The sequence below is a fragment of the Dipodomys merriami genome, unplaced genomic scaffold, assembly GCF_024711535.1.
Source record: "Dipodomys merriami isolate MVZ:Mamm:240054 unplaced genomic scaffold, mDipMer1.0.p SCAF_17, whole genome shotgun sequence".
NCBI lineage: Eukaryota > Metazoa > Chordata > Mammalia > Rodentia > Heteromyidae > Dipodomys > Dipodomys merriami.
In genome coordinates this window covers 7263344-7281215 of record NW_027203048.1, presented here as the reverse complement: position 1 = coordinate 7281215, position 17872 = coordinate 7263344, and the positions used below count along the sequence as shown (strand labels likewise).

The window sequence follows — 17872 nt, the reverse complement described above, 5'->3', positions numbered from 1 at the left end:
CTCAAGTGGTAGATCACTAACCTTGAGCTGAAGAGCTGAGGGACAGCACTCAGGCACAGAGTTCGAGTCCCAGGACTGACAAAAAAATGAAAAAAGGAGAAGATGGTTTGATTAATTGTAGACATATATAGGAATCTGTCACATACTATAAGTAGAAGTACCTTGTTGGGCTGGTGGTCGGTTGCTTATGCCTGTAATCCTAGCTACTCAGGAGACTGAGATCTGAGGATTGTGGTTCAAAGCCAGCCTGGGTAGAAAAGTCCCTATGAGGCTCCAATTAACCTTAAAAACTGGAGGTGACATTGTGGCTTAAGTGGTAGAACTCTAGCCTTGAGAACAAAGAGGCTCAGGGACAACTCCCAGGCCCTAAGTTCAAGCCATACAACCATCAAAAAAGAAAATGGAAGTGACTTATTGGCAGTTATTTGGGTTTGCCATTAAGATTTGGGTTTGGCATTAAGGTGGAAGTATCTGGGCTAGAAATTTACATATGTGTCATTAATAAAAAGATTGTCAAAGCTGCTTTGAAGAATGATGATTGTATCCTGGGCATGTGGCATGAAAATAGAACATCCAGAGGACAGTGTAGATATTTCTCATTGTTAATAGTTTGGGGCTACAATTTGGAAAAGATTATTGCATAAAAAAGTATATATATATATATATATTTTTTTCCTCATAGGTATTACAAGGAGTTATTAATTAGACTTTTTTTTTTTGTCGGTCATGGGGCTTGAACTCTGGGCTTGGGCGCTGTCCCTCAGCTCTTCAGCTCAAGGCTAGTGCCCTACCACTTGAGCCACAGCGCCACTTCAGGTTTTCTGGTGGTTTATTGGAGATAAGACTTTCCTGCCCGGGCTGGCTTTGAACTTCGATCCTCAGATCTCAGCCTCCTGAGTAGCTAGGATTACAGGCATGAGCCACTGGCGCCCCGCTTAGATTTTTTTTTTTTTTGCTAGTCTTGGGGCTTGAACTCAGGGCTTGGGACTGTCCCTGAGTTTTTTGCTCAAGGCTAGCACTCTACCACTTGAGCCACAGCGCCACTTCCGGCTTTTTCTGTTTATATGATACTGAAGAATTGAATTCAGGGTTCGTGCATGGTAGGTAGGCACTCTACCCACTAAGCCACACTCCCAGTCCTAATTAGACTTAATTATATATTTGAAAATGAAATTTTAACTGCGGTCTAAAGTCATAGAATCCAATATTTTATTGACAATCAAAAAAAATTCAGAGCATTAAGTATTTCCAGCTGGGTGCTGGTAACTCACGCCTGTAATCCTACTACTCAGGAGGCTGAGATCTGAGGATCGTGGTTCAAAGCCAGCCTGGGTAGGAAAGTCTGTGAGACTCTTATCTCCAATAAACCACCAGAAAACCAGAAGTGGCACTCTGGCTCAAGTGGTAGAGTGCTTGCTTTGAGCTGAAGAGCTCAGGGACAGCGCTCAGGCCCAGAGTTCAAACCCCATGACTGAGCCAAAAAATAAAAATAAAAAATCCAGAATTTAGAAGATAGTACATTTTCTGAATATCATAGCTTAAGATCTTTGTTTATTTGGCTAACCAATATCCTTCTCTGTTAAGTCTGTTTATTTTAGAGTCTCTTGACAGCCAATCAGTAACAAATTTCCTTAAAATTAGATAACATAAAGCTGGGCACCAGTGACTCATGCCTGTATCCTACTACTAGGAGACCGAAGTCTGAAGATAGTGGTTCAAAACCAGCCTGAGCAGAAAAGTCTGTGAGCCTTTATCTTCAGTTAAGCACTAAAAAAGCCACAAGTGGAGCTGTGGCTCAAGGCTACCCTGGAACACAAAAGCTCAGCAAAACAGCATATAGGCCCTGATTTTTAAGCCCCAGGATCAGCACACACACCAAAATTTGATACCATAAGAAAATTAAGCTCCTCTTAAAATTAACCTCTGTTATTTCTAGTTTAGATTTTTCCGTGATATTATATTTATCGTGGACATTTTAAGTATTGTAACAAAAAGAAGTAGAGAAAGCTGGGTGCCAGTGGCTCACGCCTGTAATCCTAGCTACTCAGGAGGCTGAGATCCTAGGATCATGGTTCAAAGCCAGCCTAGGCAAGAATGTCCGTGAGACTCTTATCTCGAATAAACCACCAGAAAACCGGAAGTGGTGCTGTGGCTCCTAGTGGTAGAGTGCTTGCCTTGAGCTGAAGAGCTGAGGGACAGCACATAGGCTGAATTCAAGCCCCACTACTGGCGGCCCTCCCTGCCCCCTCCCCCCTCAAAAAAGAATGAATGGTAGCTTATATCTAACCCAATATTAGCTTACATTTTTCTGTTGACTTTATTTTTGTACAATTATTTTTATATATAGTTAAGTTAAAAAACTTCTGAAGCCATATATTTCTGAATTGTTAAACTCACAAATAATTAAATTCTCAAAACATGAAATTATTTTATATGCAAGGCTTTTCTTTCTTTTCAAGGTGCGGTTTGATAGCATAGGTGGATTGAGCCATCATATTCATGCTCTAAAGGAGATGGTGGTATTCCCGCTTTTATATCCAGAAATTTTTGAAAAATTTAAAATTCAACCTCCAAGGTATGTTATAACTTAAATCTTTGTTATTGTACTATGTTAACTTGTCAAATTTCATTTAATTAGTAGTGATTATTGTTTTAGTAACAATAAGAATGAAATTATATTAGGATTTATTTCTGTCTTCTTAGGCATTTTTGTTTTTTGAACTTCATAGTTAAGCACGTGATGAAATCTTTTTCTTTTTTGTAGTGGTAAGATTAAACCTAAGGCCTTGTATGTGCTAGATAAGTGGTCTTTTATTGAGGTACATCTGCAGCCCTAAAATCGTTCATGCAGACCCTGAATGTACATCTGGATTCCTCAAATATAGTGATCCCTCACCTATCGCAGGAGTTAAGTTCCAGAGATCTCCGCAATAAGTGGAAATCTGCAAAGTAGCAGCATTAGTCATCCCTCCCTATATCACAGCTCTCTTATTGTTATTTTGCAAGATTAAAAAAAAAATACAGTGAAGCTGCAATAAATGAACTGTGTCATAGTGAGGGATGACTGTAGATTTTCCTGAATTTGATTTCTTAATAGCATTTAGTTTTGAAAGCATAAATTGATTAGAGTATTTCTTTGACTTGATGTATTATTTCTGAAGTAGAAGAAATCTTGATAAGTTTTTTTTTTTTTTAATTGGTTGTGGGGCTTGAACTCTTGGCCTGGATACTGCTCCTCAGCTCAAGGCCAGTGCTCTACCACAGCCCCACTTCCAGTTTTCTGTTGTTCAGTTGGAGATAAGAGTCTCATGGACTTTCCTGCCGGGGCTGGCTTTGAACTGTGATCCTCAGATTTCAGCCTCCTGAGTAGCTAGGATTACAGGCATGAGCCACCAGCTCCCATCTTGATAAGTTACTTTTATGAACAGATTATATTTGATCATGAGGTGGTTATTTTACAAAATGCTGAGAAATTGTGAAAGGAGATTGGACATAATAAAAGATACACATATTAGACTGTTGTATTTAAAATGATGGATACCGTCATTGAAAAAGTTTTTTTTACTGAGGTAAAATTCTGACTTATTTTCCATATTTTTTTTGTTGTTGTTGTTGTTTGTGGGGCTTGAACTCTGGGCCTGGGTGCTGTCCCTCAGCTCTTCAGCTCAAAGTGATTCCTCTACCACTTGAGCCACAGCACCACTTCTGGTTTTCTGGTGGTTAATTGGAGATAAGAGTCTCATAGACTTTCCTACCCAGGCTCGCTTTGAATGGTGATCCTCAGATCTCAGCCTCCTGAGTAGCTGGGATTACAGGTATGAACTACCAGCGCCCAGCTTTCCATGTGTTTTAAAGGATGTGGAAAATAATTTTTATCTGATGGATCAAATATTGGCCTATAATTTTTTTATTTTTTGCCAGATCTGGAGCTTGAACTCAGGGTCTAGGCACTGTCCCTGAGCTGCTTCTGCTCAAGGCTAGCCCTCTACAGCACCACTTGAGCTATAGCACCACTTCTGGCTTTTTCTGTTTATGTCGTACTGAGGGATTGAACATAGGGCTTCATGCACGCTAGGCAAGCACTCTACCATTAAGCCACATTCCCAGCCCCTGACTTAAAAAAATCCAAATAACATCTCATCTTTTGTATGCTTTCACATTAATTAAAAAAAATCATTATCAGTTCTTTTTCAAAACTATCAAAGAAGTGTAGCATTGGGAGAAACTTAAAAGTATGAGTTATCCTCTTCAATTCCACCTAGCTAGGTACAGTGACACATGCCTATCTGTAATCCTAGTACTTAGGAGGCTGAAGCAGGGAGGATGACAAGGTTGCTTTTTTTTTTTCTCTTTTTTTTTTGGTGTGTTGGTCATAGGGCTTGAAAGCTGGGCCTGAACGCTGTCCCTCAGTTCTTCAGCTCAACTCAAGTCCTCTACCACTTGAGCCACAGTGCCACTTTTAGTCTTCTGGTGGTTTATTGGAGATAAGAGTTTCACAGGTTTTCCTGCCCGGGCTGGCTTTGAACTGTGATTCTCATATCTCAGCCTCCTGAGTAGCTAGGATTACAGGCGTGAGCCACTGGTGCCTGGCGAGGATGGCAAGTTTAAGGCCAGCCTTGGTTACATAGGAGACACTCTCTTAATTTGTTTTTCCCTGGGCTAGACTAGGACTCTGATCCTTCTACTGATGATTCCTATGTAGATAGGGTTACAGGTTTGAACCTTGTTTGTTGAGATTGGCCTCACATACTTTTTGCCTAGGCTGGACTCAGTATCTTCACCCTACAGGGAGCTGGTCCTAGGCTTGGGTGCTTCCCTGAGCTTTTATGTACTCTACCATTTGAACTACAGCTCCACTTCTTGCTTTTTTTTTTTGGTCCATGACGGGGCTTGAACTCTGGGCCTGAGCCCTCTCCCTGCATGCTTCACCTCAAGGCTAGTGCTCTTCCACTTGAGCCATTGCACATTTCCGATTTTCTGGTGGTTTAACTGGAGATAAGAGTCTCACAGATGTTCCTGCCTGGGCTGGCTTTGAACCGTGATCCTCATATCTCAGCCTCCTGAGTAGCTAGGACTGCAGGTATGAGCCACAGGTGCCCGGTTCACTTCTTGTTTTTTTGGTGACAAATTTGGAGATTCTCAAATACTTTCTAGCCTGGACTGGCTTTGAACTATGATACTCAGTTCTCTGGCACCTAAGTAGCTAGGATTACTGGCTCCTGGCCCATGTTTAGTACAAATTTTAACTTCTACACCATCAAGAAAGCTTGTTTTTGTCTTTGTTTTTTGTATGATAGATACTGTGGGTACTTACCCCCTTAATCATGCCCACACCTTTCTAGCTTGTTGTTTTGAGGACACAGAAAAGTAAAAAATTAGTTTATATACTGTAAAACAGTGTAGTGGTCATAATTGGTATCATTGCTAATAATTACACTGTATATTAATCCAAAATTATATTCAAGGAGAGATGCACTTTAATATTGTTTATAAATGGTGATAATATTAATTTTCTTTCTTTTTTTATTTCTCTAGAGGTTGTTTGTTTTATGGCCCTCCTGGCACAGGAAAAACTTTGGTTGCCAGAGCATTAGCTAATGAATGCAGTCAAGGAGATAAAAAGGTGGCTTTCTTTATGCGAAAAGGAGCAGATTGTTTGAGCAAGTGGGTTGGTGAGTCTGAAAGGCAACTTAGGCTTCTTTTTGATCAGGTAAGCAAAATCAGCTAATCCAGGGATTAGAATATTTTAGAATATTTATTACATTGCATGTAAAAATACAGTTATGAGGAGGTATTTGTTCTAATTAGTATGTGATATTTAGGATAACTCCAAAATATGTCTTAAAGGTATTCTTGATATCTTTGGGGGTTGGTTCTACCACCCCTGAGGACACAAAATCTGAAGGTGTTAGAGTCCCATATATAAAAATAGTGTAGTATTTGCCTATCTTCCTGTATGCTTTGCTTTAAATCTTTTCTAGATGATTTATAATACCTAATATGTAGAAAATGTAAATAGTTGTTACATTGTATTGCTGAGGGATAATGACACTAAAATTCTCTACATGTTCAGTTGCATTTTCTTTTTTAACATTGGTAATCTGCAGGTGACTGAATCTGTTTATTTGAAACGTGGATGTGGAAGACTGATTGCATTTAATGACAATTTGTCTAATACTGCCAAATGTTTATGATGATTCATGAAACATTTATTGATGTACCTATTGCATGTGAAGGTATTAGGTACTTTTGAGAAGAGACTATAATTGTTAAATTTTAATACAATTGAGGCAATAGTAAGGCCTAAAATGTTAAGTATTTGTGAAAAGAACCCCTAAAAAGCAGTGTATTGTTTATTTTCATGGTGTTGTATATTAGTCAGTTTTCTGTTACTGTAACTAAATAATTGAGATAGTTAACTTCTAAAGAGAATAGGTTTATTTTGGCTCACCATTTTGTGTGTGTATGTGTGCTCATACATATGCTTGTGTGCTGGTATAAGAGCTAGAACTCAGGGCCTGTATTATCACTCCACTTTCTTGCTCACATCTGGTGTTCTATCACTTGAGCAATACCTCCAGTCTGGCTCACAGTTCGTTATTTTTGTCGTTTGTGGGACTTCAATTCTAGGCCTGGGTGCTGTCCCTGAGCTCTTCAGCTCAAGGCTAGTACTCTACCACTTTGAGCCACAGTGCCATTTCTGGTTTTCTGGCAGCTAATCGGAGATAAGAGTCATAGATTTCCTGCCTGGGCTGGCTTTGAACTGCTCTCCTCAGGTCTCAGCCTCCTAAGTAGCTAGGATTACAGGCATGAGCCACCAGGGCCTGGCTATGGCTCACCATTTTCTAGGTTCACGTCTATGACTGAGTGACCTCTTTTTGGGGGGGCTTAAGACTGCCCATGGCAGGAACACATGGTACACTGAAATTACTTATCAGCCAAGAAGCAAAAATGAAAGAGGAAGAGGCAAAGGTCCCCCAGGGCTTGAAGAGCATGCCCCTAATGACTTGAAGGCTTCCCACTAGTGCTCTTCTAAAGAATCTACTATCTCCTAATTAAAGTGCCTCTCATGGGCTGGGATTGTGGCTTAATGATAGAGTGCTTGCTTAGCATGCATGAAACCCTGAGTTGGATTCCTCAGTGCCACATAAACAGAGAAAGCCGGAAGTGGCTCTGTGGTGGAGTGCTAGCCTTGAGTAAAAGATCTCAGGGACAATGCCCAGGCCCTGAGTTCAAGCGCCAGGACTGGCAAGAATTAAAAAATAAATAAAAGTGCCTCTCAGAGTTCCAAGATTTTGTAAGTAGGCCTTTGGAGAACACTTACCAAATCCTATGAAGTTATAGATACATTGCTTATATGAAATCAGAAATAAATGTTGCTTATAAAGGACAGTGAGATGGGGGGGGTAGTTGTGGAAGTGGAAGGGGAAAAACAACAGAGGAAGCAACAATGCTCGATAGGAAATGTACTCATTACCTTGCTCATGGAACGGTAATCCCTCTGCACAGTATTTTTCCAATAAAAAAAGTATGGAAAAATAAAAGGACATTGAAATGAGAGACTTCTCTTTTTTTGTGGGGAGGGGTCTGTTGTGGGGCTTGATTTCAGGGCCTGGGCACTGTCCCTGAGCCCTTTTGCTCAAGGTTAGGGTTCTACCTCTTGAGCCACAGTGCCACTTCAGCTTTGTGGTGGTTAATTGGAGATAAGAGTTTCAACCGAAGTCTGTCCTGCCCAGGTGGCTTCAGACTGGGATTCTCAGATCTCAGCCTCCTGAGTAGCTAGGATTACAGGCATGAGCCACCAGCACCTGGCAGAGAGAATATTGTGAAAACTGTCTTTGCTCTTTATATGTGATAGTAACTAAGTAATTAAGTTTTTATTTCTAAAGCTGAGCATGGTTGTTTGCTAGTCCTAGCTACTTGTAGTACTGAGATAGGAAGATAACTAGAGTACAACAGTTCCAGAAACAGCCTGGGTAACAGGTTGTTCTCATCTCAAAACAGAAAAAATAATTTTTCTATACGTTATAAAAATGAGTACTGTAGTTAATATAAATGTGTTTGTTTGAATTTGTGATGGAAGCATATCATACTTGGCAGTTGAATTTATATTTGATTATATATAAGAAATAAGTATGAAATGGACAATGCTTTCTAGTATTTATTGAGCACCCATTACTGAGATGCAGTGTATGAAAGCCCTTTGTAGGTGGTGAAGCACATTAAATATTATTTAAAAACAGTGGTCTTGAAAATTGCTGTATTTGAAGTGGCACTGTAGCTCAAGGTGCTATCCTTGAGTGAACATTCTCAGGGATAGCACCCAGGCCCTGAATTCTAGCCCCTTTACTGACCAAAAAAACCCCCCAAAACACCCAAAAACTTAAAGAACAACAAAAAATCCCTGCTATATTCTAGATAATGAATTTAGAAGGAGGCATAGTAAAATTATTACCTTCACTCAATGTCTAGTGGCAAGTTAAACATAATTCAGTCTAAATATTTCAAAATAATAATTGAATAGTATAAATACAAAGTAACATTAATAGAAGAGAAAAGCTGGATGCTGGTGGCTCATGCCTGTAATCCCTAGCTACTCAGGAGGCTGTCAGAGGATCTCAGTTCAAAACAAGCTCAAGCAGAAAAATAGAACAGACTTCATCTCAAATTAATTAGCAAAAAAGCTGGGCTAAAGCCATGGCTTAAGTGATACGGTGCCTCCTGTGAACAAGCATGCTGAGTAAAAGCCCCAGGCACTGAATTTAAGCCTTGGAACTGGCAAGAGAGAGCCAAAGTGGGACAGAGGGAGAGAGAAGAGAGAAGAGAGCGAAGGAAGGAGGGGGATAGGTTGAGAATGGGTTTGTGAATTTGGGAATGCTGGCATGTTGTCCATGGAGCTCATTAAAAAACTTGACATTTATATTTGTTAATCTAGATGCAAAGGATACAGTTATATCTTGGTTTCAGTTAAGCTAAGGGCCTTATAATCATGCAGCAGCACTGCTGTTTCTTTCTTCCTCCTCCTTCTCCCCCTAATTCTGTTGTACAAAAAAGTTTCAGTTCCATATCAGGTTATAAATACATCCTGATCAATGTCATCCCTTCCATCATTCTCCCCGTTCTTTCTCCTCCTATTCCTTCCCTCAAGTTAAGTAGTTCAGTTTTAACATAATGTACATTGAATACAATGACTGCGTTTGTTCAGCCTCCCTCCATTCTTGCGTCTACCCCCTTGTTGCCTCCTTTCTGGTATTCATTTGTTAACTGGTTTATTAGTTGTTCAGAGGAATTAAACTACTAGACTCCTCCCTAACTATACCATCCTTTAGTCAGTTTGTTTCTATGTATGCATTCATGTAGCTTTTTTTTTTAATCTACATTTTCTTTGTTTCATAGCTTTCTTGGTGAGCAGGGCTAGATAAAATGTTTTTGTTAAATAACTGCTTATAGTTGTGACTTTGTAATATGGAAGCTAATTAAGGAGTATAGTTATTTATTTATTTATTTATTTATTTTTTGAGGTCCGGTTGTGGGGCCTGAACTCTGGGCCTGGGCGCTGTCCCTCAGCTCTTCAGCTCAAGGCTAGCTCTCTACCACTTGAGCCACAGCACCACTTCCGGCTTTTTTTTTCTTTTTGCTTATGTGGTGCTGGGGAATGGAACCCAGGGCCTCAGGCATGCAAGGCAAGCGCTCTACCACTGAGCCATCTTCCCAGCCCTAAGGAGTATAGTTATATTGATGCAAAAAAAAAAAAAAAGCACTGTGGGCGGGGTAGCTCAAACTTGTAACCCTAGCTATTTGGGAGGCAGAAATCGGGATTGCAGTCTGGGCAAAAAAATTGGTGAGACTTTATCTTTACCTATGGCTTAGCGCAGTGGTGCATACTTGTTATCCCACCTTCGGAGGAAGTACATGGATGGGTTTGGTATCACATGCTTATCATCCCAGTAATATAGGAAAGTGCAAATAGGAGGATCACTGTCCAGGCTGTCTTGGATATAAAACATGACCATATCTCAAAAAAAATAACCAACACTGAAAGGGCTGGGTAAGTGGAACAAATAGTGCGTCAAGCTGAGGTGTGCAAGTGTAAGTCCCTGAGTTCAAAAAAAGAAAAGCCAGGCACTGGTGGCTCATGCCTATAATCCTAGCTACTCAGGAGGCTGAGGTCTGAGGATCAACGGTTCAAAGCCAGCCAGCCCTTGCAGGAAAGCCCTTGAGACTCTTATCTCCAATAAAGCACCAGAAAGTTGGAGGTGGTGCTGTGTCTCAGTTGGTAGAGTGCTCGCCTTGAGCTGAAGAGCTGAGGGACAGTGCTCAGGCCCAGAGTTCAAGCCCTACGACTGACTAAAAAAAGAAAAACTTGGGTTGGAGGTGTGTCTCAATTGGTAGACTATTAGCCAATGAGTGCAAGCTGCAGGTACTGAGTTTGTGAGTCCTGACCTCGGACCTAACAAAAGAAGAAGAAAAAAAGAAAAACAAGAACAAGTCAGGCTGGGAGGCTCAGTGGCATTGTGCTTGCCTACCATGCACAAAGCCCTGGGTTTGATTCCTCAGTACCACATACACAGAAAAAGGTGGAAGTGGCATGGTGGCTCAAGTGGTAGAGTGGTAGCCTCAAGCAAAACAAAACAAAACAACTCAGGGATAGCACCCAGGCCCCAAGTTCAAGCCCCAGTACTGGCAAAACAAACCAAAAAAGTCAAATCCAGAATTGGAAAGTGGAAGAAATAATAAAACATCAACACAGAAACTGATGAATTAGAGAAAAATACAAATAGTCAATGAAACACCTGTTGCCTGAAAAGATAAACAAGATAGTCAAACCCTTAGTCAAACTTACTAAAAGGAATTGTCAGAAGACCCTATCAATAAAGTTAGGAGATGAAAAGGGGTATATCACAACAAATACCAGTGAAATCCTCAGGACTATTTGGGACTAAAGTAGGCAGTTGTTTTTGATTTTTAAAAAAGTTGTTAGAGCCTGAGTGGATTTAATTGCTCATTATTAGAGTGTGTGCTTATTTACCATCCATGATTTCCTAGGTTCTAGTTGTATCACTGTAAATAAAAGACAATTTATATGATAAAAAACATGTATGTAGTGTTCTGTGAAAGAATTTACTTAAATATATATGGAAAAATAAAACTGCAAACAATAGTTGCTTATTGACTGGAGACCTTGTGGTTGGCTCGAATGGTGAGATTCCTTTCAGTATATTAAATAATCTTTTTTATCTGCTTCAGGTATAACATTTGCTAATTTTGTATACATTAAGATGCTCTAATGATTAAATTTAAATGAATCCTAATATTATTTATTTTGTTTTTACTAGGCATATTTGATGAGACCCTCTATAATATTTTTTGATGAAATAGATGGTTTAGCTCCAGTTCGTTCCAGTAGACAAGATCAGATCCACAGGTAATTTTTTTTCCTTAATCTATGTTCTCTTCCTTTTATTCAGGGAGTATTTAATATTGGTTAAATACTCTACTTTTGGAAAGAATTATAAAATATGACTTATTTCCTTGAGGACCACTTCTTTTGCTTAGCATATGGGCCAGCAAACCATACTCTTTTTTTTTTTTTATTGTAAAGATGCTGTACAGAGGTGTTACAGTTACATGAGTAAGGCAATGAGTATGTTTCTTGTCGAGCATTGTTACCCCTTCCCAAGTTCATTTCCAATATACTGTTGCAATGGGTGTCTGTGTCCTTGTTTCAGCATTCTGTTATTTCCCTTCCCTTCCCCAAAGTAGACAAATGTATATACAATATGCAGGGTACTAAAATCAAGTACAGTGACAACAAGGGGATATACCATATGGGGAAGAACATAAAAAGGAAGAAAAAAAAATCACATAGAACATTAAAAGTAGCAACAACAAAGAGAGAGCTCTTGTGTCCATATCGGGGATTCATTTCACTTAGTATTATCTAAAAAATTTTTTTTTCTCGAGTCCTGTTTACTTTGTCATATCTCCTTACATATTGTATTTAACATCCATATATCAGGGAGAACATGTTCCATCTGTCTCTTTGCTTACCTTACTCAAAATGATTTTTTCTAATTCCATCCATTTCCCTGTGAATGCCATTTTTTTGTCCTTTCTAATGGCTGCATAATACTCCATTGTATATAGTAAACCACACTCTTGTAGGCCAGTTTCAGTCTTGTTTTTATAAATGAAGTTACATTGGATCACAGCCATGTTCATTCGGTAAGCATTATATATGGCTGTTTTTGCATTACAAGAGCAGAATTGTATAGTGGTAACAGAGACACTCAGGCTTGCAAAAGTTGCAGCATTTACTATCTGTCCCTTTACAGAAAAATGGCCTTAATTTGTGTTTCTGTAATATTTTGAAATTTATCTATGTGAACTATACTAATATTTTGTTCTATTTCATTTCTTAGTATAAGTCACTGTGTGTGTGTGTCTGTGTACCTCAATTTATCTATCATGTGATGGAGATTTGATTTCACTTTTGGCTACTGTTTTACCATGCATATTTGTATCCGTGTTTTTGCATGAAACACATATTTTCTGTTGGCTAAACATCTAAAAAGTAAATTATCATGTCTAATAGTAAGTGTAGGGAAGATGGGAAGGATGGGAAGGGAAAACAAAAAAAATAGTAAGTGTACATTTAAGTTTATATGGTAGCCATTATACTGTGTTTTGAAATACTTGTACTGTTTTGTGTTCCTTGTTTGTCTACATTTGGTATTGTTAACTTCAACGATTCTATTGAGTGTTACAACACGGGGTTTAATTTTCATTTTCCACAAGTAATATTATTTTAGTTTCTACTCATCCATTTTTACATTTTCTTTTGTGAAAGGTATTACTTACTGCCTTTTGGGGCTGGTGATATGGCTGAGTGGTAGAGTGTGCCTGCCTAGCAATTATAAAGCCCTTTTCTGCATTCAAACTCTGGTACTACCAATAACAAAAAAACTTTAGATCCCTCAAAAAAAATAGATAAGTATTAAATTGTCTTATTGTGCTATATTGTTGTCAACACTTTTTGGGGTATGTGTGTCTCAGTCTTTGGACTTCAACTCGTGGCTTGGGCACTGTCCCTGAGCTTTTGTGCTCAAGGTTATCACCCTACCATTTGAGCCAAGCTTTACTGCTGGCTTTTTAGCAGTTAGAGATGAAAAATCTCTTGAGTTCGTCTGCCCAGGATGGCTTCTAATCTTGATCCTCAGGTCTTAACCTCCTGAATAGCTAGGATTATAGGTCTGAGCTACAGGTTGGCTTGCTTATTTATTAATTTATTTAGACAGGTAGGTAGTAGGTGATTATTTTCAGATAGGATTTCACTATATAGAACCAGGGTTAGTCTTGAATTTAGCAATCTTCCTACTTCTACTTTTTGGGTAGATTAGGGGCACATGCCAGTGTGCATCTCCAGTTTTTGTTTTTGTTCTTTTGGTCTGTCTTGGGGCTTGAACTCTGGGCCTGGGCACTGTCTCTGAGCTCTTCAGCTCAAGTTGAGCCATAGCACCACTTCCACTTTTCTGGTGGTTAATTGGTGATAAGAGTCTCATGAACTTTCCTGCCCAGGTTGGCTTTGAGCCTTTATCCTCAGATCTCAGCTTCCTAAGTAGCTAGGATTATAGTTGTGAGCCACTGGCGCCTGGTTAGTATTTATTAGGCTGGTCTTGGGGCTTGAACTCAGGTTCTGGTGCTGTCACAGAGCCTTTTGGATCAAGGTTCATGCTTTACCACTTGAGCCATAGCTCTGTTTCTGGCTGTGTGTGCATAGTGCGTGTATATTTTCCTGTGTGTAAGTGTGCGCACACGCGTGCCTGTGCGCTTCTCCTCTCTTGTATGCGGTTATTTGGAAATTGTGTGTGTGTGTGTGTGTGTGTGTGTGTGCGTGTGCTGTTTATTTGGAGACACAAGTCTCATGGACTTTTCTGTCCATGATCCTCAAATCTCAGCCTTCTGAGGGTAGGATCACAGGCATAAGCCACCAGAGCCAGCTAGTAGTATTTATTATTATTTCCCTTATTTGTTTGCCTATCTATCTGTCTGTCTGTCTGTCTGTCTGTCTGTCTGTCTGTCTGTCTGTCTGTCTGTCTGTCTGTCTGTCTATCTATCTACTCATTCATTTAATTTTGTGGTGCCAGTGATTGAACCAAGAGCTTTGTACATGTTAGGCAAAGTGCTCTTTATTTTATTTTATTTTTTTGCCCGTCTTGGGGATTGAACTCTAGGCCTGGGCGCTGTCCTCAGCTCTTCAGCACAAGACTAGCACTCTACCACATAAGCCACAGCGCCACTTCCGGCTTTTTTCTTTTTGCTTATGTGATGCTGAGAAATTGAATCCAGGGCCTCATGCATGTGAGGCAAGCACTCTACCACTGAGCCATCTTCCTACCCCTCCTCTTTTTTTTTAATTGAAAATTTTTTTAATCTAAGGGAGCCCTTGCTATATTACTCAGACTGTCCTTTAGCTCTTGGGCCTTGTCAGCTCAGCTTTTAATTTTGATCAAATCTTTTATCTTTTATTCCCCCCAATTTTTGGTGGCTATTTGAAAGCATTGTTGAATTTTTTGAGTAGTTTGAAATTGAGTAGTTTGATATTGGATTAAATTATTTTTGTGGTACACGTATTTTATTACAATTTAAGGCTAGTAAATGTTATTCAGCAGTAGTGTTTATAGTTTAAAAAGGAACACTTTTAAGACTTTTTCCTGAATTGTTTTACAGCTCTATAGTTTCAACCCTCCTTGCTCTTATGGATGGATTAGATAACAGGGGTGAAATTGTTGTTATTGGTGCTACAAACAGACTTGATTCTATAGATCCTGCACTCAGGAGACCAGGTCGTTTTGACAGAGAATTCCTTTTCAACCTTCCCGATCAAAAGGTAACAGTTTATGTCTTCTCTATTATTATTTATATATAATGCAGAAATTACCAAGCATACAATGTAAGAATGATACCTAAGGAAGTTTCATTGTTCAACTTTTTTGGTAATGGCATATCTTAGTTAATATTTAAAAAATCTTGTCTAGCCAGACGTACTATAGTATTTCTGTAATCCTAGCACTTGTAGGGCACTGAGTTAGGAGGACAGTGAGATCCTGTTTCAAAGCAAAACTAAATCGTGTGTAGCTATCGAACAGTTTTTATTAGCAGTTATCGTAATGCTTATGAATTTGAGGAACAAGAAAACGCTTTGATAATGTTGCTGAATATGCTAAACTTGCTCTTGTTTTTATTTCTCTAGGCTGTAGTACTTACCTTGTATGATGGTTATATGTCTCTAGTTAGCTAAAATAGCTCGTTTTTCCTATGAAAACAATGTTTTCATTGGTAGTGGATCTTATTTATAAACGCACACATTGAGTTTGGGTGGGTTTCTAAATGAAGAACCAGTTTCAATTTTGTTGTTGTTGTTGTTTTTATGGCTTGAATTCAGAGCCTGGGTGCTGTCCCTGAGCTGTTTTTGCTCAAGCTAATGCTCTACCACCTAAGTCACAGCTCCACTTCTGGCTTTTTTGGTGGCTAATTGGAGATAAGAATCTCATGGACTTTTCTGCCTGGTCTGGCTTCATTCCACAATCCTTGTTTTTTTTTTGGGGGGGGGGGTCAGGTCGTGAGGCCTGAACTCTAGGCCTGGGTGCTGTCCCTCAGCTCTTCAGCTCAAGGCTAGCGCTCTACCACTTGAGCCACAGCACCACTTGCGGCTTTTTTCTTTTTGCTTATGTGGTGCTGAGGAATCGAACACAGGGCCTCTGGCATGCAAGGCAAGCGCTTTACCACTGAGCCACCTTCCCAGCCCCTCATTCCACAATCCTTGTATCTCAGCCTCCTGAGTAGCTAGGAGTATAGGCATGAAGAACTGGCTGAAATTTTTATAACATCAAACAAAAGTCAGTATAGATTCATTATGATGTAGGTTTTAAAAGAACATATAATTAAGACCCATTTATTATATAAAATGTTGTTTCATATGATATACAAAGTTATTTCTTCCTCTCTCTCTTTCTCTCTCTCTTTTTTTTTTTTTTTTTTGTTATTGTTGATTATTGGGCTTGAACAAAGGGCCTTGGCTCTGTCCCTGAAATTTTTTGTTCCAGGCTAGTGCTTTACTACTTTGAGACTCAGGTCCACTTCCAGTTTTTTGATAGCTAATTGGAGATAAGAATCTCATGGACTTTCATGCCTGGACTGGCTTTGAACTATGATCCTCAGATCATTGCCTCCTGAATAGCTAGGATTTACAGTCCATCACTGTGCCCCACTTCTTTTTTCTTCATTTTACTTGAAATGTTTTTTGTTAGTTTTGGTTTAATTCTCCTCGGTCCAGGTCTTTACTGCTTGTAATTGAAACATTAATTATTGATTCCAGATTTTTACAAACTTTATTCTTGATGATTTTGAAATTATTATGTTTTGTTTTGGTAGTTGTACCCCATATTTTTCAAATAGTCAGTACCATTAGCTTAGTTAAGGTTTTAATTTTTGTATTTCAAAAAGTGTTGAGGTTAAAGTGTTGTTTTTCCTGTAAGGGGAAGGCAGCTGTAAAACATAATTCTGATATAATTCTAGGTCATGGTAATATAACTAGTTAATGGATTTTTATCAATTTTTTGTTTTACCAAAAATTTGTTTTGTAATTAAGATTTAGATATGCTACACATTGAAATTTAAGCTGTTTAAAAGTACTTGTCATTTAAGGCATTATCAATCAAATGCCTAATAGTATAACAACAGAACCACAAGTTCTGTGAAATCTAAAGTTTATTAAACATTACTATTATAATCATTTAGATTTATATGATATTCCAGAAGATATGTATCTCATATGAGAGCCATTCATATGATTGAAGATATAAACTCATTTGTTTACATGACTTTAAATGGTAAAAAGTACTTTTTTTTTTTTTTTTTTTTTTTTGTGGGTCATGGGGCTTGAACTCTGGGCCTGGGCACTGCCCCTCAGCTTTTTAGCTTAAGGCGAGCATTCTACCACTTGAGCCACAGGGCCACTTCTGATTTTCTAGTGGTTTATTGGCGATAAGAGTCTCACCGAGTTTCCTGCCCAGGCTGGCTTTGAACCATGATCCTCAGATCTCAGCCTTCTGAATAGCTGGATTACAGGCGTGAGCCACCGTACCCAGTTCAGACCCACTGTTTAAGACACATTGATTTTTTTTTTTTCTTTGCGAGTTAGGATCTCACTGTTTCCCAAGCTGGTCTCATCTCCTGGGCTCAAGTGATCCTAGAAAAGTAAATTTTAACTTTACATTGTAGTCCTAAATGAATTACTCATTTGTTGTGTATTTCCAATCATGTTTATTCAATTCTAAGAATATTGAATGTCTTAGCTTGTGAAACAGAAACAATACCTTTTACTCAACTTCACGTGATATAGATGTTGGGTGTCTATTTCTTTAAAATCACCAACCATTTTGGGGTATATATTTCCAAAATTTGTTCTACCATATTTGAGTTGTTGCTAATATGTCTTTTAACCTGTACTCTTCTTTTAGGCAAGAAAACACATCCTACAGATCCATACGAGGGACTGGAATCCAAAATTGTCAGATGCTTTTTTAGGTGAATTGGCAGAAAAATGTGTTGGTGAGTGCTCCTATTTGAGTCTTTTGGTTGTCACTGTTCTCCCTTTCCTGTTGTGTTTGAAGTGTAATGAGTATAATTTTGTCTTTGATTGTACAATAGATGTTTTTGCCTTTTATTTTAATATTTTACTTAAAGTTTGCAAACTTCTAAATTAGAATTTTTAACTACCATCAGATGTTTGATTAACAAGTCTTTGATGTTTGATTAACAATTAATAAGCCTTTCATTTAGGGCTGAGTACCCTTAATAACAGTACAGT

The 17872-nt window shown here is 38.8% G+C and overlaps 1 protein-coding gene across 2 annotated transcripts in view; it reads left to right on the top strand.

The window, feature by feature from the left end:
- Atad2b (ATPase family AAA domain containing 2B) overlaps positions 1–17872 on the top strand; it is a 134446-nt gene that overhangs the window by 39411 nt on the left and 77163 nt on the right. For both annotated transcript variants that reach the window (XM_070025082.1, XM_070025081.1), the window contains exons 11-15: positions 2460–2575; positions 5536–5710; positions 11337–11425; positions 14731–14890; positions 17523–17613. In XM_070025082.1, the coding sequence (XP_069881183.1) occupies positions 2460–2575; positions 5536–5710; positions 11337–11425; positions 14731–14890; positions 17523–17613 (631 nt within the window). The remainder of the gene's footprint in view (positions 1–2459; positions 2576–5535; positions 5711–11336; positions 11426–14730; positions 14891–17522; positions 17614–17872) is intronic.